We start from the raw sequence: 23,050 nt of genomic DNA, 5'->3' as shown, positions 1-23,050 counted from the left end.
ATTGAAATAAAACGAATAAGGTGAAAATGATATTAATTTTATTGAATTTGAGTTGTAACGGACAATGATACATTACAATTTACAATACATATACAAGTATACGACATACAATAATGTAATATAAATTTGAAATTTGGACTTATACAATAAATTGGAACAAGACAATGGATAATTTAAATTGAAATAAGATGAATAAGGTGAAAATGATATCAATTTTATTGAATTTGAGTTGTAACAGACAACGATACATCACAATTTACAATACATATACAAGTATACAACATACAATAATGTAATATAAATTTGAAATTTGGACTTATACAATAAATTGGAACAAGAAAATGGATAATTTAAATTGAAATAAGACGAATAAGATGAAAATGATATCAATTTTATTGAATTTGAGTTGTAACGGACAACGATACGTTACAATTTACAATACATATACAAGTATACAACATACAATAATGTAATATAAATTTGAAATTTGGACTTATACAATAAATTGGAATAAGACAATGAATAATTTAAATTGAAATAAGACGTATAAGATGAAAATGATATCAATTTTGTTGAATTTGAGTTGTAACGGACAACGATACATTACAATTTACAATACATATACAAGTATATAACATTATATAATAGAAATGTAGAAATATGGAACAATATATATTTTTTTGTTTAAGCAATTGAGAAAGAAAGACAACTTATAGAACTACGGGAACAAGTATAAGTGTATAACAATGCGTAATACAAGTAGCACTTGAGTAATTAAATGGAAGCACAATAGCACAAATGATAAATTGGAGACAAAGAGAGAGAATTGAGAGATTGAAGAGAGAAACTCTTATTAACACACGAGTGGGTGAATGTAAATGAGGATAGAGGGGGGTATTTATAGATAAAAATTAGGGGAAATGGAAGAATTCGAATTTGAAATCTGAAAAAAAAAATAATTTTCGGAAAAACCGGCGGTTTTTGGCGGAAAACCGCTAGAACCGCCGGATTTCACGGTTAACCGCTGGTTTCCGGTCCAAAAACCGCCGGAACCGCCCGGTTTTCATGCTCGAAAAGCTGTCCTCCCTGATGCCTTGGATTCCATGCCCGAACCGGTGGTTCCTCCGGTTAACCGGCGGTTTCGAACAGTCCCGAACCGGCGGTTCGGTGACGGTTCCGGTTCGAAAAATCTTGAACCTGAACCGGACCGCGACCCAAATTGCGATGGTTCCGGTTCGAGGAAATCGCCACGGTTCCGATTCGGAACCGGAACCGGTGGGCATCTCTACCCCACTCTGTTCTGGATTGTATTCACATGAGGTTTGGTGGATTAGGCCTTTTTCCCTAAAAAAACTCTTGTATTTTGTTGTTGACAAATTCCCCCCGTTGTTTGATCTAAGGATCTGGATGTTATGTTTGTATTGAGTTTGAATAAGGTTATCGAAATCTACGAACCTATCAAACACATCATGCTTATTTTTCCAAAATAGATCCATGTCATGCGGGAATAGTCATCAATAAAAAGCACAAAATAACGAAAACCCTGTCCCCCAGTGATAGGAGCAGGACCCCAAACATCTGAGTGTATTAAAGCAAAACGAGTTTTGACTCTCGTATTGTTTAACTTGAAAGAATGTCTATGATTTTTGGCCAACACACAAGTATCACAATGAAAAGAGTTCAAAGATCTAGCTAATTTAGGCAAAAGAAGGCGGAAATATCCTAAGGATGGGTGCCCTAACCGACGATGCCAAAGCCAAGCCTGTCTGCCTATCGGTCCGGGAGTCAGCATCATTACAGCACTCTGTTCGGCTATCTCATCCACATAGTACAGTTCGCTTCGCTCAGTGCCATGCCCAACTATCGTCCCCGTCTTGATATCCTGCAACATACAAAATCGAGGTTGCATTAGTAATTTATAGTTCAGTTCCTTAGTCACGTGACTAATGGACAACAACTTATGAGATAAAGATGAAACAAAAAGACAATTAGAGAGGCAGAGAGTGGGTGAGATGTGTATAGTGCCTGCCCCATGACTCGTGCCAGATCCCTGCTAGCAGTTTGGACATAGGTTTTTTTTAGGTGGTAATGGATACAAAGTCTGAGGCTTCGAACGAAATTGTGTTGGTCGCTCCACAGTCAAAAATCCAGTGTGGGTCTTTTGGGCCGGAAGTGGATGTGGAGGAGCAAGCTAAGGTGTCAAACGAGTTTTGGCATGGTATGTTGGGCCGATGCTGGACAAGTACGGATTTTTGGGGTGTAATTTGTAAGGTTTTAACGAGTGGGGGTTTAATTTGGAATTTGGTGGAAGTGTGCGGTGGGTTTTGGGATAATTTCAATCGGTGGGGTTGAATTTGACAATTTTGAGAGTTCGGGGGTGGTTTTGTTAGGATATTTCCAGGGTGGGGGCTGTTTTGTAATTGTGAAGGGTTGTGGGGTGTTTTCTGAGAGATAGTTGTAGGCTGGGGTTGGGTACGGGATTTAGGAGATTTGTGGGGTGCTTTTGAGATTTCTGAAAGACGGCGGTTTAAATAGGGTTTCCAAACCCTAGCCGTCTCTCCCATTTAGCCCGTCTCCCCCAGTCGGCCCGTGGGAACCCTAGTTTCGTCCGCCCTACCTGCACCGCCACTACCGTTGAGGCCTTCGATTTGTGAATCGTTACCTTCTGACCATGTCCTCGCTAGTGCGACGGACGCGATTGGGGGTTTTTCCGCCGTTCTGGTTTCGCTGCCACTGGCGTTGACTCCGCCGTTGCCGCTGCCTCCACTGCCGCCCGCCGGGATCTCGGTGTAGGTGGCGTGTTCGAGAGCAACAGCCGCTGAGGCTCTTCCGCCTCCTCTGCCTCCGTCGTTTCGGCCTGCATTCCGAGCTTGTCTCCCTCGTTTCATCTCTTCCCACCACTTCGGGAAGCCGTGAATGTGGAAGCACGTCTCCCTGTGTGTTTCTTTCCCCCACAGTGGCTGCATACTAATTTGCTCTTATCTTCATCTTTGGGATTCCTCTGTGGTTGGTTGTGTTGTGGTGCGAGGGTTCGATTCCGGTCGACTGCAGCCAGACCCACGCCGATTCCAGGTTCTGGATTGAGTAGCTTCTCATTTACTGATTCTCATCTTACCAGCCCGTACGCTTTCCTCGCCGTCAGGATTGGGTCCATATTTAGAATCTCCCTCTTGATTTTTCTGTATCTGTGGTCGTCTAATACCCAGACAAATTGATAAAACCTGTGCCTCTGTGTATTTTGGTTGTATTTTTCAATGCTTGTTGGGGTATCCATCAGGTTTGGATCTCTGGTGTCGATTGATATCCAGAGGTCCTGAAGCTTCTGCCATAGATTTTCTAATCTTGTTTGATAGTGTACGCTTGTCTATGCAGGTTTAAAATCTGGAATTGGTCGGCGCCGCTCCCATACGTTGTGGCTAGACTATCCTACAAGTCGAATGTCGTTTCGTATTGGGAGACCTCGTTTACGAGGCTGGCATCGATGTTGCTTATAATCCAGTTGAAGCAACAATCATCTCTTTGCTGCCATCGATTGTAGCTTGGATCTGTCGGAGGAGGAGGGTCTGTAACTCCAGCGATGTGAGACGCCATGCCCTTCCCTCGAATCGCCCGACTCATCAGTTTGGCCCACAACGGGTAATTATCCCCGTTGAGTTTCTCGGCCAGGTGTACTTCGCCTAGTGATTCAATAGATGAAGGCTATTGGTTTTGGTTTTTCTGAGACATGCTTAGTTTCATGAACTCAGCGAATTGTTCGGCTAAGAGTGTAATTGGTGTGTTGTTTGAGTCTGACATGGTTATTGGTTGTGTATTGCAGGTTTCAAAGGGTCGGGAAAGGTACTTGAGACGATGATGATATTGCTCTGAGTCTCAAGCCCGAATCGTCCCGCTCTGATACCATCTTACCGATGGTTATCGAGAGATTTGGAAGGGCTATGCATATTGAAGGGTTTGAAGATGTTTGAAAAAGATGATTGGCGTTTTATTTCAGTGTCAAGAATACGACAATCCTTCTCCTTTTTATAGTGAGGAGTACAATGTATTTTAGGAAATAATAAATCTATTCTAGGACAATGAATGCCATATCAATTATGTATCTCTTCCCTCTAATGCCTCCTTTGATTTTGGTAATGTAATCTTCAATGATTCCCCCAATGTCTCATTTGAGTTTTGGTATGTTTGACAAATACTTTCCATACTGGTAGAGGAATATATATATATCTTCTACTTTTAGAATAAAGAAAAAAATATATTGAGCCTAAACATTTTTATGCTTATATTTTTGTGCCATTTATATTTATAGATATAAAATGGATGAAGATTTGGGGTATTCTTATTCTGATATTAAAATGGACAGAGATTTGGGAGTGAATAGGAAGAAAAAAGAAGAGAACTAACGGTGTTAGAGGGATTTGACGGAATTTATCAATTTGAAACACCAAGTAAATTTTTTGTATGAAATATGTAAACTTAAAATTTTTTGTATTAAATTGAAACATGGATGATTCATTTTGTATGTTATATATGTAATTATCCCCAGTTTTCTCATCTTTTTTATTTTTTTTCTCAATCTTTATCCTACTTTAGTTATTTTTTCTATTATTTACTAATTTCTCGTTAAACTAATGTGATTGTGATTCATAAATAAGACTATTTTTTTTTTATTAAGAGCATCCGCAATGGCGGACTTCCGCGCGGATGTCAGACCGGCGTGCGCGACGTCCACGCGGGACGTCCGCCATTGTGCAACTGTTCAACGGATACGAACGTCCGATACGGACACCGCATGTCCGCGCATTTTTGCTGACGTCCGCCATTGCGTTGACTCCCACAGACATCGGCGCGGAATTCCGGATTTTGCATTAATTTTTTTTTAAAAAATTCTATAAATACGTCTCATTGCACTTCATTTCAATCGCACCACTTGTTTTAACAAATTTCTCTCTCTATAACACACTTTTCTTTCGAAGAACTATGGAGCACCACGATAGCGATTCCCCCGCTTCGAGCGACTCACCGTCTCCTTTTTTTCCCTTCGGCGGAACGACGCCGATGTTTGCCGCGATTCCCCAACCTAAAATGCCGGCGGGGATGATGCCCGGGTACTACAACATGTACCCGCAGTGGTATGGGATGATGAGCCAAATGTCCCAGATGCCCGGAGGGAGTTCCAGAATGCCCCAAATGTCGGGTATGATGCCCGGAATACCGGGTATGATGCCTGGAATGTCGGGAATGATGCCCCAGATGCCCGGTATGATGATGCCGGGGATGATGCAGGGGTCGCCGGCCCTACATGGATTTATTGTCGCCAGACAACCCGGCGAGTACTCCTGTCGAGACTCAGTTCACTGGCCTCGACACGTTCTCGCTGGAGGAGTTGGGGCTGTCTCCGATCCGGGATTTTTCCACGGACGCGCCGACGGCCACGGGAAGAAGGGGGAAGGGAAAGGGAAGGGGAAAGGGGACGGGAAGGGGACGGGACACTACATCGTCTGCGGCGGTGTACGATGGTGAGTCGGGGGCCGCTGAGGTGGGGGAGGGGTCCAGCGGGAACAAGAGGACCATCTGGAGCATGGAGGAGTGCATTGCGCTGGCGAAAGCGTGGATCAGTGTAGTGGAGGATCCATACGTAGGGGCAAACCAGCACATCGACAGGATGTGGTGGCGCATTAGCCAAAGCTACCTCCAGTTCAAACTGGCAGGGGGGAAGCCTCACAACGGCGAACAATGCTAGAAACAGTGGGAGCGGCTGAGGAGGCAGCTCAGCCGCTTTGCCGGCCTTTACACGAATTGTCTCCGCATGGCGTCCAGCGGCATGTCCACTGAGGACGTGAAGCTTGTCGTGCACCAGCAGTACATCGATCCTTCAAAGGGGTTCGGGGAATTCAAGTATTGGGATGTCTACCTCGTGGTGCAGGATTCGGCCAAGTTCACTGCGGGCGTTGAATCTGGCTGACTGGAGAGAACGAGGATCAGCGCCACCGGGGAGTATAGTAGTAGTGCTGGTTCCTACGAGCTCTCCCTCGCCGAGGCAGAGTTCCCCACACCCACATCGTCGAACTGCAGCCGTCGCCCGGTTGGGCAAAAGGCCGCGGCGGGGACTCGGGGGGGAAGCGGCAGCGGATCCGCCGAGGCCCAATCGGCAGCACCCACCCAAAACGATCTCGAGAACCCCTCATTCGCCCGCATCGCGGCATATGAAACCTTATTACGTGCGATGGTTGAATGGCGCTAAGCGACCGACCCCATTACAAGCGGAAGCTTAAACCCATCCTCAACAGTATGCCGCGCGATTTGGGGTTCGACTAGATGTCGGATAGCGAGGGCGAGGGGGGTGGCGGCGGCGAGGACGACGACGAGGGTACCGGCGGGGGGAATCCGAGGAGTGAGAAGACGGTTTTTTTTTATATTTATGTAATTTTTTTTATGTATTTTTTTAATTAAGTATATTTTTTTAAATAAAGTGTTCTTATTTTCTCCATATTTGTGTCGAAATTTTACTTCCGTAAATAGCTTAATTCCGTAAATTGTTAAATTGGTGAATTGGTGAATTTTTTTAATATGAGAAGTCCGTTGGGATGTCCTTGGGATGTCCGCCACTGTGCAGTGAGATGTCCGTATGACGTGGCATCCGCAGTGGGAAGTCCGTATGACGTGACAGGAGGTGTTTTTGAGATGTCCGCAGGGATGTCCGCCGGGACATCCGCACCACTGCGGATGCCCTAAGGAAGTATATTATTTATACTCCATAAATTTAAATTTTTTGTTTGATGAGTGCAATTTGCAATACAATTACAATGCACGAGAAGCTATTTATTTGGGTTTTTTTCTTTTTTTGTACTAGACCACAGATAACATTCCTCGAGTGTACTGAACTTTTTTTTTATTCCGGGTTTGGGAGAGACGCATGACCCTCATGCGTCTCCTTTTAATGAAACGCATGACGGAGATGCGTCTTTTATAGAGACGCATGAGGGACATGCGTCGTTAAATTTTTATTTTTTTTCTTTAATTTTTTTGAAAGACGCATAAGCGTCATGCGTCATAGGCAAAGACGCATAAGCGTCATGCGTCTTTCATTTTTTTATTTATTTATTTTATTTATTTTTAATAGTAAAATATAATAAAAATAAAAATGAAAGACGCATGACGCTTATGCGTCTTTGCCTGTGACGCATGACGCTTATGCGTCTTTCAAAAAAAATAAAGAAAAAAAATAAAAATTTAACAACGCATGTCTCTCATGCGTCTCTATAAAAGACGCATCTCCGTCATGCGTTTCATTAAAAGGAGACGCATGAGGGTTATGCGTCTCTCCCAAACCCGGAACAAAAAAAAAGTTCAGTACAAACACGGAATCTAAGTTCTATTCTAGAAAAAAAAAAAAAAAAAACCCCGTATTTATTTGGATTGATTTTTCATCTTCCGGCGAGCTCCCCTTTGTCAAGTCTATCAATGGGGAAATGGAATCGGAGATATATGCCCAGAAGGAAGCCCAGGCACTACGACTACGAAGATCCGCCCTCAACTCCCCCAATATCATATTCTTCTGGTTCGTATTCAGCTACTTCTTTTTCATCTAAATTTCGTTTTCATCCCATCATATTTTCCATGCTTATTCAATTATGATTCCTCAATTGGGATTTGGAAAAAGCAATTGCAATTGTGTGCTTGGGTTTTGATCAAATATGTCCACAATTGTCTAGGCTTTTGGATTTAGGCGAACAATCAGATTGCTAGTTGTTTCGTTATCCCAATTATTCTATTTTCCCCGTAATTACAGTGTGCATTTTTTTGTTTCCTGCTATTTATTAGTACTATATTTTTTTTCTTATCTGTGGATATGCTAACAATAATTGAAGTTGAAAGAGATATTCGGTTTTGGTTTGGGAGGTTTTGTCAAGGTTAAGCAGTGCGTGTTTCCTTTAGCTGTCAAGGTTAAGAGTTGAATTAAGGGTTTAGCGAAGAAATTAGGTTCAGTTGTTCCATCTGACTATTACAATCTGTACATCCAATTGTTATTTTCATTGTTTTCTATTGGAGGTTTACTGAGTTGTTAATGGGTGGACCTTTGTGTTGTATTGAAGTGAAAATGTAAAAAGGAATGCATGAAGATGGCACTGAAAGTAATTTGAAGTGTTGTCACAAGAGCACTGCATGCATTATCAATGCCTCATGTTTTCGGTGACAGGAGAGGAGAGTCACATTCTAGCATGCCCTTTTGAAAAAAGCAGATATCTTTTGTTTTTCAAAATGACCATGTTTTGAAGAATCAGAGTATAAAATATCCATGCGGATAGATGTTTGTTCAATATGTCATTAGTTTTCTAAAAATGTGGCTTCTTGTTGCTTAGCATGATACCAAAAGTCTAATGGTCGTTTTGGAATTGATTTTATATCACTGAGCGCTTTAAGAGTCGCTTGGATTGATGTGTGTATCTCATCTTTAAATTTCATCACATAAGCATATCTGAGCATTAGACTGCTAGTGCTAAACCATTTTACGTTTTGCATATTTTTCAGTAGTTCACTTCAATCTAGTTCTTGCCAAGTAACAAGGTCTGAACAATTAGTGCATGTTTGATAGGGAAGATAAATAAACAAAGCATGATAAGAACACACATTTTAGTCATTTTCGTTCATATAACTCCAACATAGATGAATTATCTACCCTACCAACCCGCTCTTTAATATTTTATCTGCCAAAGTGCCAAGTCTTGTTCTATGGTTGGAGTTATCATTTCGAATGGATGACTTTTAAAGCAACGGGAATCTATATTGGTTATAGTTGCATAATCTTGTGGCTGTCAACTTTTCCATTAACATCTTTTTGAAAATTTCTGATGTCTTGATTATACTTTTCGAAGGACTTGCTCACAATAGGGTGCCATCATGGGAAATTGACTATTGCCATTCTTGTAAAGTTCCTTGGAATAAGGTGTTGGCATCCAAAACGTACATATACAGTTATCCAAGTGTGCTGAATTGGGATGGTTCTGCTGGTAAAGAAGCATTGGAGAATGCAAAACAACGATTTTGGGCCAAGATCAATGGCCTTCTCTGTGATAACCCTTTGCCAGACCCGGACATGTACGTCAGTGAAATTGATTGGAACCCTCATATAGATCGTGAGTTGATGGAAGATCTAGATCGTCAAGTTTTTAATCCAGATGAAGCAGAGAAGACAGAGCAGCTGGATACTATTAATGAAGAAGTTGAGTGCACTCAAACACAGCATGATAAAAACCAATACACTAGTGATAACCAATGGGAAAGAGATCAGGTGATAGGTACTGGAAATGTAAAAGAAGAGAATGGTTGGGGTAGGTGGGACGATTCATTAAATCTGAAAAATGACGATCCATGGGAGCAAAGTTGCCGAAAACTTGCTGGTTCTTCAAATGATAATGCTTGGGGGAGTAGAAATGAGTCTTGGAATTGGCCCCAGGGGCTTGACAATACTAGGTCATCTTCCTTTGCTGATCATGGATGTGGCAAGCCTTGGAATTGTAATGAGAAAACTGTGTCTGTAAGAGAAGATGGATGGGGACAAGGACAAGGTCAAGGACAAAGAGAGATAAATTCTTGGAGTCGGGGTCCAGCAAATAACAATTCTACAGGAGTGGCATCATTTGAAAATAACAATTCTATAGGCTCAAAACAGATAGGATGGAGGGGCAACAGGAATGTGTCTTGGGGTGTGCGCGATGCTGAATATCATGATAATGAAACCAAACATTGGGATCCAAATTTTAGGCGGGGTGGATGGTCCTCTAGGGGTGGTGGCCGAAAGAGAGAAAGTTCTGTACAACACATGTCAAAATATAAGAGTTCCAGATATCTTGGCGACTCCTATGGATACGGTCGTCAGATGTGAAGATTTTCAGGAACTTGGTTAATATTATGTTGTAAAGTTCTAAAAAAGTGTAATTGCTTTGGGGAATTTACATTTTCAGCACTACTTTTTGCCAATAGTGCAGATCACCTATCATACATTTTACCAGGAAATACTTATAGCTATTTTGCTGAGCAAATGTTGGTTGTTTTTTTTTGAGGTTTTGGAGGATGCAAACGTTTCTTAAGGATTCACAGATTCTATATACAACATGTCTAAAGATGTAGCTTGTGTTAATAGTCAATCCCACTGAGAAGGTAAGATCTGAGAAGGTAAGATTGAAGTTATTCTTCTAATTTTTCCTTCCTAGTTTATTTTGGTATCTATGCGCTGTTACATGCTCTCTAGCAATCTGATGTATTCCCTCCATCTCCAACCCTTCTCCTGAGTCCTGAGACTGATGGATGTTGAATGTGAACTATTTTCATTTTCATCTGAGAGTATGTTCTTTGAGAGAAGAACATGAAGGAGGGATCTGTGTCCCCACCCTTCACTTGGCTGCATGGAATTCTTGGACAGATATTCTTGTGCTCCTTTTTACCTCAGTTCCTACAACCTTGAGTGAAAGGCATGCATAATCTTGATCAAGAGCTAGGAGAAGCGAAATAGCCAAACAAAGGCATTTGAATGCGCTTATAATAGCTGTAGCTTTGTTTATGCTTGATCCGCAGAACTTCTTTATTCCTCATAAGTCATGCTTAAGCATATATATCTGAAAAATACAGTAAGTTGGTAAGTTGAATTATGATGAGAGAGACCCTTAACTCTTGAGTGAAGGTTTGGCCTATCCGCAGCTCTTTTCGCTCTTTTTTGTCTGTACTTTCACCTCCAATACGTGACTCATTTTCTGTACTCTCTCTGCATTCAATATCTGTTGAGTTTTGCATTTATTGCTTCGAGCAATGATATGGCGATTTGCAATAGATTAGATGCCAGCCATGTGATATTTTCATATTAATGTTTTAGGATGTAGATTATGACCTTCTTGTATCTGACTTTCTGTAACAGAGAACTAGTTGGTGAATCAACAGCCTGCGGCAGTGATATCTTTAGATGCATGCTGATCCTTTTTGAGTTTTGAGATCCGTAAATATGGACTGCCGGAGATTTTGATGCTTATGGTAGGATGGCATATGATTTGTGATTCGGTGATTTGGTTGAGGACGAAGATCTTAAACGCCCTCTAGGGTCCTTAAGAAACAAGTGCTAGTTTGGATGCTTGGGAAGAATTGTAAGAATCATCTTATAGAAGGGAGAAAGAAAGAAACACAGTTTTTTGTTGATTTAAGTTTGTTGGAGTGATTTAAAATTCAAATCAGTTAAGAGTGACTTGCAGTCTGGGTTACTTGTACTTTTGTATCAGTGTTATTATTTTGATTTTATTAGATTGTCCTAATTTTATAGGAGATATTGTAGCTGTCAAATTTGTGCTTGTACAAGTGAGCAATAGCAACAAGTAAAATCACAAGAAAGAAGCTGGAATAGAATAAAGCAGATCAAAGGACCTCCAAAAATAATGATTCATGTAAAATGCAAATACGCAATTGCACTAGCACTACACTATACAACAAAAATGGAGAAGGAAATCTGGTGATGGATTCACTTCATTTCTATACATCAGTCGACATCTGAAGAATGAAGTTAGTGAGAGTCCTTTCCCCACCTCGCCTTGTCTCTCCCCCGTGTCTATGATATAATATATACCTCCGCTTGGGTAATGATCGGGAATAGCCACAGATCCAAACACAACCTCCGCTATTGAAATGCTTGCTCAAATCTTTCCCTACTTGTACGCCTCACACCAACGAGGGCAGTCTACACCATCTTACAGAAAGAAAAAAGCAGCAATCGTGCAGAAGAAATCACGCTTCAATCTCGGCGTCTTCATCAATTAATGGGGGAGATAATGGTGGGATGGCTGATTCATCGGAAGAGATGTCTATGTCTAGGGCTTTTCTAGCTGCTGACTGAGAGACTCTATCCCTGCCTATATTTCTTGAATCGAGCAATCTGAATGCAGAAGCCCTGGAGGAATTACTGCTCTCAATGGATGCTAAGAAATTGTCCTTTGATAGCGATCCTTGAGCAGAAGCAATGATGGACCCGAAGATGCCAGACTCTCTCAACCCTTGGATGATTGTCTGAAATATGAGCAAACAAAAGCCAAGTTAGAATGCTAATTAGACTGTCTTGTCGAGGACTTAGGAGACCTCTGCACCGTGTTAAAAAAAGGTTTACCATGGGAGCATAGATGCGCGTTAAGATTCCCTTTCTCAACAATTTCAAATTTAGAGCCCTATCAGTCCACACAACATGCTCACGGTACCTGTTGCAGAAGTAAGATATAATGGGTGTGTTAAGAGAGAAATACAAGCAGTTGGCATTCTATCACAACTTTTATTTGTTCTACAAAACTACAAAAGCTATTGGTGGTATGTCAAGAGTTATGCTGTTGAACTGAATCCAAGTGAATCCAGCAAACCGGTTTGCTTCGAGTAATATAATAGGAAAAAGATAGGTATGTTTAAGGAAATTCATTACCAGTTTAGCATCTCCTCCTCAGTTGCTGTTGAAGCAATTATAAAAGCCTGTGAAGAATGGGCAGTGTTCAGTCAATATATTAAACTAGACAACGAAATGTAAGGAATGGGCAGTGTTTAGTCAATATTAAATGTAGGGAGTCAATCATTTGGAAGACCATAATTGAGTTGAAATCCATAACATCTGGGTTTTATACCAGACCATAACATTATTATATTGTAGAAAGAAACTTCTATTTAAATAATGGTCGCAAGGATCTGTGCGATTCTTCATGAAATCACTTTTCAGCAATGGTTGTAGGTGTAAGCTTCCAAGAAAGAGCATAATTTTAGAGAAAATTCATGCTAGATATTCAGCAAAAATCTTTTACCACTTTGATTATTTTCTTAATTGGATGTTCTTAGAATGCTGCAAGGATTTATTATGGGCGAGTCCACAAAAATAGTAGCAATAAAGTTTATCCAAACGTTGTATCCTAGGACTAAGGTAGATAAGGATGCATGTAGTTGTAGGAAACTTACAGATCTATCAAAATCCAGCATAAAACATCGCTTCACATCATCCTTTGTAGGTTTACATCCACACCGATTCCGTCTAGAAGTCAAGTCAGAGAACTTGGAATATGTATAATGTAAGACAGCAGCCTCTTCCAATTTGATTTCACTGTCAACCATTAGGACAATTATATGCTACGAGCCAGCAAAAAGAATAGCAATGTGGTTCTTAACCCACAACCACAACTACAAGTATTACAAAATAGGCAGTGCAGAATAGATTGTATGTAAAACAGGCACGTATGCATAAGAGGTTTGCTTTATAAATTCGTAGCTAAGCATGGAGATATACTTGGGAGTTTTCATGTAGTTGTGCCATCTGTGTGCACCATTAGGGCGAAGATGATCTTGTATTCTAGCTGCAGACTTCCCATTCCCATATGTCAAAAAGTAATTTGGATTGCCTCGGGTTGATTCCTTATACATGCCAAAGTAAGTGTCTTTTGTAAGATGGTCATAGTTTTTCTTGAACATTGACACCTGAATGACATGTGGAAAAAATTATGTAAGATAGCCAGTTTCAACAAATCAAGGAATATAGAATGTCATAGTAGAGAATCTACGCTAATATTCTCTCTTAAACTGATATTTTTTCAAAAACATGAAGAAGAAAAAAAAAGAATGATTATACAACAGAGTGATGAATTTATGATTCATTTCTTGTCCCAAAAAAATGCAGACAACATAACTTTATACAAGAATACTTATTATTATTGTGGCTGCTTCCTAGTACCAGACTACAGTAGCAAGTCAATAGACCAAAAACTTAAACTTCATAGGCGAACAATGATAACATTAAAATGATTACCTCTGTGAAAGGTTCCTTGATATCATCACGTTCAATGCTGCTCTCCTGGAAAGGACATGTTATGGTAAATATGAGTAAGGGAAAAGTTATTGATCTTGTCAAGTCTTAGATAATATGGTTTAAATCGGCTACTTGCTACAAGAATATTTGCACAACAGAGAATGTACGAGGCATGTGTTCTAGTGTTCAGGATTAGCTACAAGAATATTAGCACAACAGAGAATGTACGAGGCATATGTTTTAGTGTTCAGGATTAGGTCGTGCATAGAGAAAACTGCTTACATAGTTGGGAAAGACAACCGTGTCAACATTCTTTGGAACATCAAGTAACAATTGTCTCAAAGAATATTCCCGAGCACCAGCTGGATGTATCAATTCATCAGTATCCAGATGAAGTATCCAGTCCATGCCAGCATCCTTGAAACACAAGATGCACAAAGTTCAAGTATTTCTTCAATAGGGAAAAATAAGTAACTTTTTCAGAATTTTGTCGTGATCAATACCCTCGCCATAACTATTGCCATTTCCATGTTCAGGGATTGCTTCACAAAAAGCTCATAGTTGCAAGGCTTGTAAAAGAAACTTGACAACCAAGTTTCATTCCAGATCCGGCTGGAGCAGCAAGAAAAAAGAGAAACATAATTATATAGAAAGCAAATGTAAGAGACATGAGAAGAAGCTTTGAGAGAAAGTGAAGAGTTAGTTAGTCTATTTTCCCGTATTGTTCAAAGAATGAAACCAGATAAGAAATATGTAAAGCAGAGGTGAAGAACAAATAAACCAGACAAGGAATATACGTATAAAATAGACGTGACTAACAAACAAACAAAAAATATGTAGCAATCACAAAGTTGAAGTGATGTACCTCCTAGCTTGTTGGTCCTCCAGCTCTTTGGTTCTGTATATCACTTTCACACCCTGCAAGAGCAGTAAAAGGCCACACTTACTGATTGCAACTTGCAAGACAGGAAGTTGAAAGCAAACATATCCCAGGTAATATGTTTATGATGCAAGATTGGATGTGCAGTTTCAGGCAGAGAAACAGTAAAACAGGTCTATCTTGCAGATATTTTATGCCGTCCTTAATGTAGTGACTATATCAAGATAATCCAGTTAAAAACATTAGTTCAATAGTTGAAAGTCAAACATGACGAGAGAATGGATTTGGGGAAAAAATGTAGAACTTTGCTATGGTTGGGGGGAAAGCAGCATATTGTTCTCCCAAAGATATACAATGTGTTTCTATTACATAAATATGAAATATATTTCCAAAAAAAACAAACATATTTTTATTTTGTTGGCAAAGTGTAACATTACCCCAGTGTAACTGACTCCCTCACATATGCTTTCAAGTGGCACCAATCAATGCCTTACTTATATAACTAGGCTAGGTACCTAAACCTTACATAATGACAGAGAGGTTTAATGACTTAATAAACTATTTGCATCATTGCAATAAAATGTACATAAGATTTATCAGCGGTTTTATTACCAAGGAAATATATCGAGCATTGTGAGTGATCTAACAGGACAGAGCTTGTCAAGCATTTTTAATGCAGGTAGAGTACATCCAGCATTGGTTTATGGTCCAACTTTTATTTAAACGTGCATAGAAGAGACTGAACCGCAATCAAATATCGAGGGGCAGAATTAATCATGATACCACATTTATTTATAGTTGTTCCTTCCTTCACAAGGTATTTTGAAGCAATAGTACATACTATCAAGTGATAAAACCAGCAGTCCTTTCAGTCAATTAACCATGTCTTCTCCTAGAATATTATTGTTAATGTAGCCAAGGCCATTACGAAAAAATTGTTTAATAAACAAGAAGGGAAAAGGAACTATATGTGCTTTAGGATATCGGGCATAAAAAAGACTGCAGGGTCCAAAGACTCAAGCACAAACTTACCGCAATGGATTCAAGAACTTTAGATACTCGAGGAGATGCAGCCTTCCCTTCAACAAATAGGAAAAAAGTTGAAACCCCAATAACTTTATGATAGAACATCCATGGAAGAATCTGCTCCAAACCAGCAGACGTGCTAGTTGTAACACATATCTGCATATAAAAATCATGAACAGATTAAGCAAATAATCTCAAACTTTAAACATACTAAAATCTGATATAAAAAAAACTGCACAATGTGAATCAATTATAGAATGTCAAGAATATAGGCCAACTACATACGAGCAAAATTCCATTTCGAGATAATTTCCAACTCTAAATCTAACCACATAACATTAATGCAGTTTCACTATAAAGAATCCTACAACTTTGTCAGCATATGATGATGCACTGCAGTAAATCCCCAACACAATTGTGACTGTTGCTATTGAGATTACGCAATCACTCCAGTGTCCAAACTCATGTATTTGCCTCTTCACTTAAACAAAACTAACATCTAACTCAACTGGTTAAGATGTCATAAGAAAATTTGGAAAACAAATCAAACAGTTAAATCATGCAAAATTGCAATGACTCTTCCACCTAAACGCGCTTCTTATAAAAAACTCCGAATAACAATTTTGAATAGGATGCATAATTGCAGTTATATGTTATCTTTAAGTGATCCAGGATTATAAATTGATGCCAAAGTAACCGAATCAACAAGTAGCTCCTTTTCATTTTATTCAGAAATTCTGCGATGCCTAAACTCAAAAACTAGCCCCAAAACTCCAAATCAGCAAGAATTCCGCCATCTCAGGGAAAGAAATCAAAAGGCCATTAAAATTGAAAACCCCCAGAAGCAGATAAAACCCTAATTACAATCCCAAAATCAAAAAAGGAGAGACCTTGGGCTTAAGATCGGCGTGGAAGTTGAACTTCCAGTCCTTGAAGTAGGGAAATGAGGCGGTAGAGGAGTGGCCGAAGAGCGTGGTGCAATCGGATGAGTGTGCGACGGTGGAGAGAGGGGAGGAATCCATGCCGGGAAACTTGTGAGATTCGTCGGGAGACCATCGGGAGATGGGATCGTCGATGCCGCCGCCGCGCCATTGGAGGAGGAAGGCGAAGAGGGCGAGGGAGAGGGGGAGGAGGGTGAGGAGGAGGAGAAGCTTCGCGGTGAAGGAGTTTTGGGCGGCAGCGGAGGACGGTGGTTGTTGCCGGAGACCCGCCATTGTAAGACAAGGCTGGGCCAGGGAGTGATCCAACTTTTGTTAATGGACTGTGATGTGAATAAAAACTTTTATTTTATTTATTTTTATTTTGATTCTGATTTAAACGTACACATTTATTATTTTATTAATTGTGTTTTGCCAAAATATTACACTAAAAATTTGAAACGCTGGATTACACGAATATTTGGAAAATTATTACACGAGACATTTGGTATTGTTGCATTTTCTTAATTCCTACTCATGAATTTGGGGAAAGTTGTCCAAAGGTACCTAATTAATATGGTCTCGACTATTATCAATAGAATTGTTGAAATTAGTGATTCACAAGATCTAAAATTTAACAGGGGTTGAATATCCTTTTAATCTGAAATAAAGAAAATATTGGGTAATGCAACAATTTCACCTAACAAATGGTTAACTCTGTTGAAGTAAAACAATACCCCCTCGTTTAACGGCGGTAAAGGCGTTTATTTTCGACACACGATTTTAAAAAAATTGTTTTAAGTTAATTAAGTAAACGAAGAACAAAGTAAGAAATGAAAGAGGTAGAGAGATGAAGAGAGAAAAAAGTACTAGAGAAAAATTGTATTAACTTTTTTTTTCTTTCCAAATTTTATAAATAGATTATAAACTAAAGATTTTGACTTGGTGAAAATTTTCACATAAATATTTGGAAGAGAAATCAAGGGTGAGATGGCCTAGAAATATCATAAAGAAATTAGTTATGAAGTCATAACTAAGTACTAACTAATAATAATGTGAGGTAGGTAGGTTGATCCCGAGAAAAATTATTTCAGTAGATGACTTGCGAATTCGTTAACCAAATGTTTGATAATGACTAATTTGCAGGAGTAAAATCACATTAATAAAGAAGAAGCCTACAGTGGAAGCTGCGCCACTAATCTGGCTGCAATTCATAGTTAACGATTTTATAGACATTTATACTATGAAATACTATGAATTGTAGCCTCCCCATTTGCATCAATAACTATTTTTAAAATCCTAAAATAATTAAAATCACATTTTATTTTCGCAAGTGTCCGTTTTTGGAGGCTTAAACAAATGGGGACTAAAAGAAGTTGGATTTAATTTCATCTTTAATTTATTTGTTGGATTTAACTACATTTAATTTAAGGGTTGTTTAATTATATGATTCATCTAATAAAAATAGTTTCATTGATGTAACATGTAAGATAAATGTAACATGTAAGATAAGGACTTTAATGTGAGAATTGGTAAATTATAGTACTACGCAACATATAAATAGAGAAAGATAAAATGTGAATAAAATAAGAGAAAAATGAGAGGATTACTTGTCTCTTCGAAGGATTATTTTCTTTCGGCTGTTTCAGTCTTTTAAGTTATTTTGTTTCGATTCTTATCGAGTTTCCAGTTCCTATTCAAAGTTATTCCAGTTCCTATTCAAAGTTATTCTCTTCCTGCCTTTCACACCATATCACGTTAGAAATCGATAATTTTAAGTTGGGTTTCGGTAACCTATTAAAAAATCATACTACTAATTATTTGAATTCTTTTTTCTTAAAATTCATATTTTATCTTTATTCTCTATATTCATATAAATCATGTTTAAATTATATAAACCTGATATAAAAATCAGGTTTAATCAGGTAACATAGGGTCTCATTATGTAAATCTTACGTATTAAAAATTGTGTAAATTAGGTTTTCCGGGTCGTGGCAAACCGTGCGTGTTTAGATTTGAAAGTAGCAGGTCAAGTTCGTGTTCGGGATATACCCGATAATGACCCAACTAGCATGGATATGTCATCCTAAAGATACGTAGTGGATCCACAACAAAGTGAAGGGCTTTTTATTTAGCGATAAATAGTGGATCCACATACTATAATCAATACATATGATTTACCCAAAATTAAGTTGTATAATGAAATAAATAGTGATAAAAAATGAAAAATAATAGTACTAGAATCAAGTAAGTGTTGGGAGTAAACCAAATGGGTGCTGCGGGAACAGTATTAGTACTATTGGTATTGGTAATGTTGTGATGCAAGGGATATTAGCAATTGGAGAGAGTAACGTTGGCGCAGTGGTAGATTCCGACATCTGGTTGATGATGATGTTGTTTATGGTGGGTGAAGTAAATAGAATTGGGGTTGAAATGGGAGATGGCAAAGGAGTGGTTGGTTCCAAGAAACAAGGCGAGATGAGATTGAGATGAAGATGAAGATGAAGATGAAGACGAAGATGAAGATGGGCATGTCCGAACCCATCCATCCTCCTCCTCCTTTTCAACTCTCAAGTTTAATGAAATACTGAGTTTTGTGTTGGCATTTGTGGATATAACGTGACACCTGGAACAGCTCATCCGTCTGCGGAGCATACGCCAGGTGCTCCGAGTCTCCGACGGACTATCGGTGTGTGTCCGAATCCAAGCTAATTTGGGAGAATCCATGTCTGTCAGGTCCCAGTCCTCCAACCCCGATTCGTGGAGCTCCGACTTGGTCAAGCAAGTGAACACATTGCTTTTGCTGGAATACACAAAGTCATCACACGAGTTTTAATGTTAAATTGGTGAAGTAAGAGAGAGGTAGAGAGGAAAAGTAAATAAAATATTGTTAGTGGAGAATAAATCTCGTCTCAGAGAGAAAAGACTTTCCAAAATTAGAAAGTGCATATTCTTGTGGGACGAACGATAAAGGAAAAAATACATATTCTTAAGGGACGAAGGGAGTAATTATTAATTAATTTAATGTATTATATAATTACCCTTCTATAATAATTTAGGAAAGCGTTTTCCTTCATCAACGTTTACATTTTAGGAAATGATTTACTACATAATCAATTGCATAGTTTCTAATCAATTATGTTGAATCGATCTATTCAATTAGGTAGATAATATTATATAGTTGCATAATTTCTTCTTCCATAAACAACAAAAAGGATATTTCTTCATCCATTTCCTCTAAATTTAAACTCCCCCTTACAAACTAAATTATCTTTTTAAATTAACTTCCGCATTTCATTATTTTATTTTAAATCAACTTTGCAATTCAAAGTTTTAAAAATACTACCTAGGTATTATTTTTTAATATTATCAACAAAATAAAAAATAATAATATTCATTCGCATCCAATTATTTTATTATTGAATAATATTTAAAATTATAAGTTTATAAAAGCAACTTCATGTGTATATAATTAATTTCTTAGTGTTATCATCCAACTAAATAATCGTAGTCATTTCCATCCAATTATTTTATTGATAAACAATCTTTAAAATTCTAAACTATAAAAACAACTACTACATGTGTATATAATATTTTCTTTGTGTTGTCATCCAAAGAAATAATTATAGTCATTCACATCCAATTATTTTATTATTAAATAATTCTTAAACTTATACTTTGGCCCTCCGTCTCACAAGAATATACACTCTTTCCTTTTTAGTCCGTCCCATAAGAATATTCAATTTTCAATTTTGGAAACTCTTTTCTCTCTAATGAAGTGAGACCAATTTCCCACTTATAATACTTTAATTACTTTTTCTCTCTACCTCTCTCTTGCTTTACCAATTTTGCATTAAAACCCGTGTCGAACCCAAAGTGCGTATTCTTTAGGAACGGAGGGAGTAAATTATAGCGACTACACGCATATATGATTAATTTCTAGTGTTATCCTCCAATGAAATAAAAATAGTAATGCCCATTCGCATTCAATTATTTTATTATTAAATCATCTTTACAATTCTAAGTTACAAAAATGATTACATATGTATATAATTAATTTCTTAGTGTTATCTTTCAACGAATTATAAAATAATTATAGTTATTCGCATCTAATTATTTTATTATTAAATTATCTTTAAATTCTAAGTTATAAAAACGACTACTACATGTGTATATAATTAAAATCTTAGAGTTATCATAGTCATTCGAATCCAATTATTTTATTTTATTCTTAAAATTCTAAGGTATAGAATGAGCACATGCATACTTAATTTCTTAACGCTAACATTACATAAAATAAATATAGACATTTGCAACCTTTTGTAGTCTTTACTGTATTATTCCTATAAATTAGAATTAACATAATTATAGTAATGTAATAGCACAAGTCATGTTGGAGACTTGGAGTCTGTGATACCCATTTTCTCTTTTTAACTTATACTCTGTATATTTTTTTTCTTGTAAATTTATATATGAAATTAATTTAAACTAAAAGCAACATTGTTTTGTTTTCATTTGTTTACTTTTGTTATATCCTTATCATTTTGTAAATTTTAATGTTAACAAGTGGGAAATTATTTATTTTATGTTTTGTTCTTTTCATAAATTTATAATAAAAAATATTTTTTTATTTTTGGTTTATTCATAAAGTTCTGTAAAAAAATAATTTAAAATTATTGAATAATAATATTTACATTTAATTTTAAAGTTGTTTGAGTGCAATCTAAGAATAAGAAACAATTGGAACCTAATATGATAGTAGGATTTAAAACGGTCGAGCAAACCATCTGATGTAGTACTATTTTCATATTTTTTGTTGTAGTGATCTTCCATATTTTCAAAATTTCCATATATAATTAATGTAATTTAATAGTGATTAAACTTTACAAATATTACAAAAGGTTAAGTAAGTGAAGAAATAATAGTTAATAAGAAAACCGGTTTAAATAAAATCAGTTTAAAAAGAAGGGGCATTTTGTATATAGAAAATTTGTTAGTTTATCTTTATTCAAATTAATCCTCCTATATTGTAATGTAGTACATATCCGTGGAATATTCACATTAATATGAATCTTGAGGGAGTACACAATAAAATCTTAAGACTTGAAGCGCAAGTTATGTAAGAGTGAGAATTACAATAAAATCTTGAGACTTGAGTATAAGAGTGAATTCAATTTAATCTTCCTATATTAATTGGAGGGATATTATTATAGAGATAGAAGGGTAAGGGTGAGGGTGAGATAGAGATAAAGATAGAGATACAGCAGAGAATGAATCTCCAATTTATATTCCGTGGCACTGGTAGTAGGAATATGAATAGGAATTGGAATTAGTCGTATAGGATGATGAGGAGGAGCAGCAGCAGCAGCGTTAAAAAAATATCATCAATATCCCCATGGCGGATGCTAGCTAGCAGCACCGAAATCCTCGGATGATCATAAGTTGTAGAGCCTTGGAGAGAAGAAAGTGATTAGCATGAAGAAGCTGGAAGCGCCGGCGTGGGCACAGGGGGAGCGGCTAATACATGTAGCCAGGGCTGGATGGCATCATTCAATAAGGACAACCAACACTCTCCAATCCCATCACCCCTCGCCACATATAGTATAAAGCTTCCCGCCTTGCCCGTATCCACTTCACCCGACATTTGGCAATGTTTGTCGGAGGCAAAAGCTCATTTGCGCTTCCACTTCAACTTGACACCCGATTCTATATATTTTATGTCACAAAAAATGTACTGTAACTGCTAAATCTCTCATTACCATCCTTGTGGTCCCTTAACATACAAAAATTATTTAAAAGCAATATATCCGTTGAATCACGAATTTTCTTTTCCGTTCCATTGTGTTTTTGTAGAAGGAATGACTTTGTTTAGTAGTAGTCCAAATACAGACTGGTGGAATTCTCTATTTACATAAAAAAGAAGTTGGTGAAATAAATTGGTTCAATAATATAATAGCACATAGACTTTTGAGTAAATGCTAAAACTGGTTCTGAACATATGTCTATTTTACGATTTTGATCATAGACATTATCTTTTGAATTTTTGGATCCCAATCATTTCAACTCGGATCACAATCGGTCCAAAGTTAACTATTCCGTTAAATTTTAATGGTCAACGTTTTTAATCCCGATTTTGACCAAATTAAGCTGTTACATAACACAACAAAATTTAACAACGGAACAAATCTGTCAATAAAAAAAAGGAATCCAAGTGCTTGTATCGAGAAATGCGAAGAAACACGCTGTCAATTCCGACTGGAAAGCTCATTCATAAAATCTCATGCCGATTCCTAAATGTTGTACTATATTTAATGGGACGGAGGAAGTAATATAGTACTAAATCCCCTGTTTTCTGGCAATATTCTTCATTTCTATCAATCATAGTGAAACAAAAACCTTTTATATACAAATCCAATCCAACTAATT

General features: G+C 37.7%; 2 protein-coding genes across 6 annotated transcripts; one reads left to right on the top strand and one right to left on the bottom strand.

Annotated features, from left to right (window-relative positions):
• Positions 1-7,405: 7,405 nt before the first annotated feature.
• On the top strand, positions 7,406-11,304 carry LOC121807405. 5 transcript variants are annotated; one of them, XM_042207624.1, is made up of 4 exons: positions 7,406-7,555; positions 8,871-9,911; positions 10,059-10,155; positions 10,907-11,304. In XM_042207624.1, the coding sequence occupies exons 1-2, from the start codon at positions 7,459-7,461 to the stop codon at positions 9,878-9,880; spliced, it is 1,107 nt and encodes a 368-aa protein (XP_042063558.1). In that variant the 5' UTR covers positions 7,406-7,458; the 3' UTR covers positions 9,881-9,911; positions 10,059-10,155; positions 10,907-11,304. The 5 variants fall into 5 exon arrangements, with proteins under 5 accessions (XP_042063558.1, XP_042063557.1, XP_042063556.1 ...); XM_042207623.1 differs by having other exon boundaries at positions 10,059-10,170; XM_042207622.1 differs by having other exon boundaries at positions 8,871-10,155.
• Positions 11,305-11,355: 51 nt separating this feature from the next.
• LOC121807404 (glycosyltransferase-like KOBITO 1) lies at positions 11,356-16,969 on the bottom strand. Its single transcript, XM_042207620.1, has 11 exons — positions 16,598-16,969; positions 15,714-15,863; positions 14,667-14,719; positions 14,305-14,413; positions 14,084-14,218; positions 13,802-13,846; positions 13,286-13,473; positions 12,961-13,102; positions 12,440-12,486; positions 12,137-12,224; positions 11,356-12,039 (listed from the first exon to the last, which is right to left on the bottom strand). The coding sequence occupies exons 1-11, from the start codon at positions 16,919-16,921 to the stop codon at positions 11,761-11,763; spliced, it is 1,560 nt and encodes a 519-aa protein (XP_042063554.1). The 5' UTR covers positions 16,922-16,969; the 3' UTR covers positions 11,356-11,760.
• Between the last annotated feature and the right edge of the window lie 6,081 nt (positions 16,970-23,050).

This window comes from Salvia splendens, chromosome 6, assembly GCF_004379255.2.
Source record: "Salvia splendens isolate huo1 chromosome 6, SspV2, whole genome shotgun sequence".
Taxonomy (NCBI): Eukaryota; Viridiplantae; Streptophyta; class Magnoliopsida; order Lamiales; family Lamiaceae; genus Salvia; species Salvia splendens.
Note: the sequence above shows the minus strand (reverse complement) of the source record. Positions and strands in the feature narration are given on the sequence as shown.

What these genes read in the sequence shown, in the direction of transcription:
- LOC121807405 (XM_042207624.1), top strand. Translation starts at nt 7,459, where the DNA reads ATGGGGAAATGGAATCGGAGATATATGCCCAGAAGGAAGCCCAGGCAC. An exon ending in CCCAATATCATATTCTTCTG is followed by an intron (nt 7,556 to 8,870) that starts GTTCGTATTCAG and finishes TACTTTTCGAAG; the next exon opens with GACTTGCTCACAATAGGGTG.
- LOC121807404 (XM_042207620.1), bottom strand. Translation starts at nt 16,921, where the DNA reads ATGGCGGGTCTCCGGCAACAACCACCGTCCTCCGCTGCCGCCCAAAAC. An exon ending in ACGCCGATCTTAAGCCCAAG is followed by an intron (nt 15,864 to 16,597) that starts GTCTCTCCTTTT and finishes TTTTATATGCAG; the next exon opens with ATATGTGTTACAACTAGCAC. An exon ending in AACTACATGAAAACTCCCAA is followed by an intron (nt 13,103 to 13,285) that starts GTATATCTCCAT and finishes AATGGTTGACAG; the next exon opens with TGAAATCAAATTGGAAGAGG.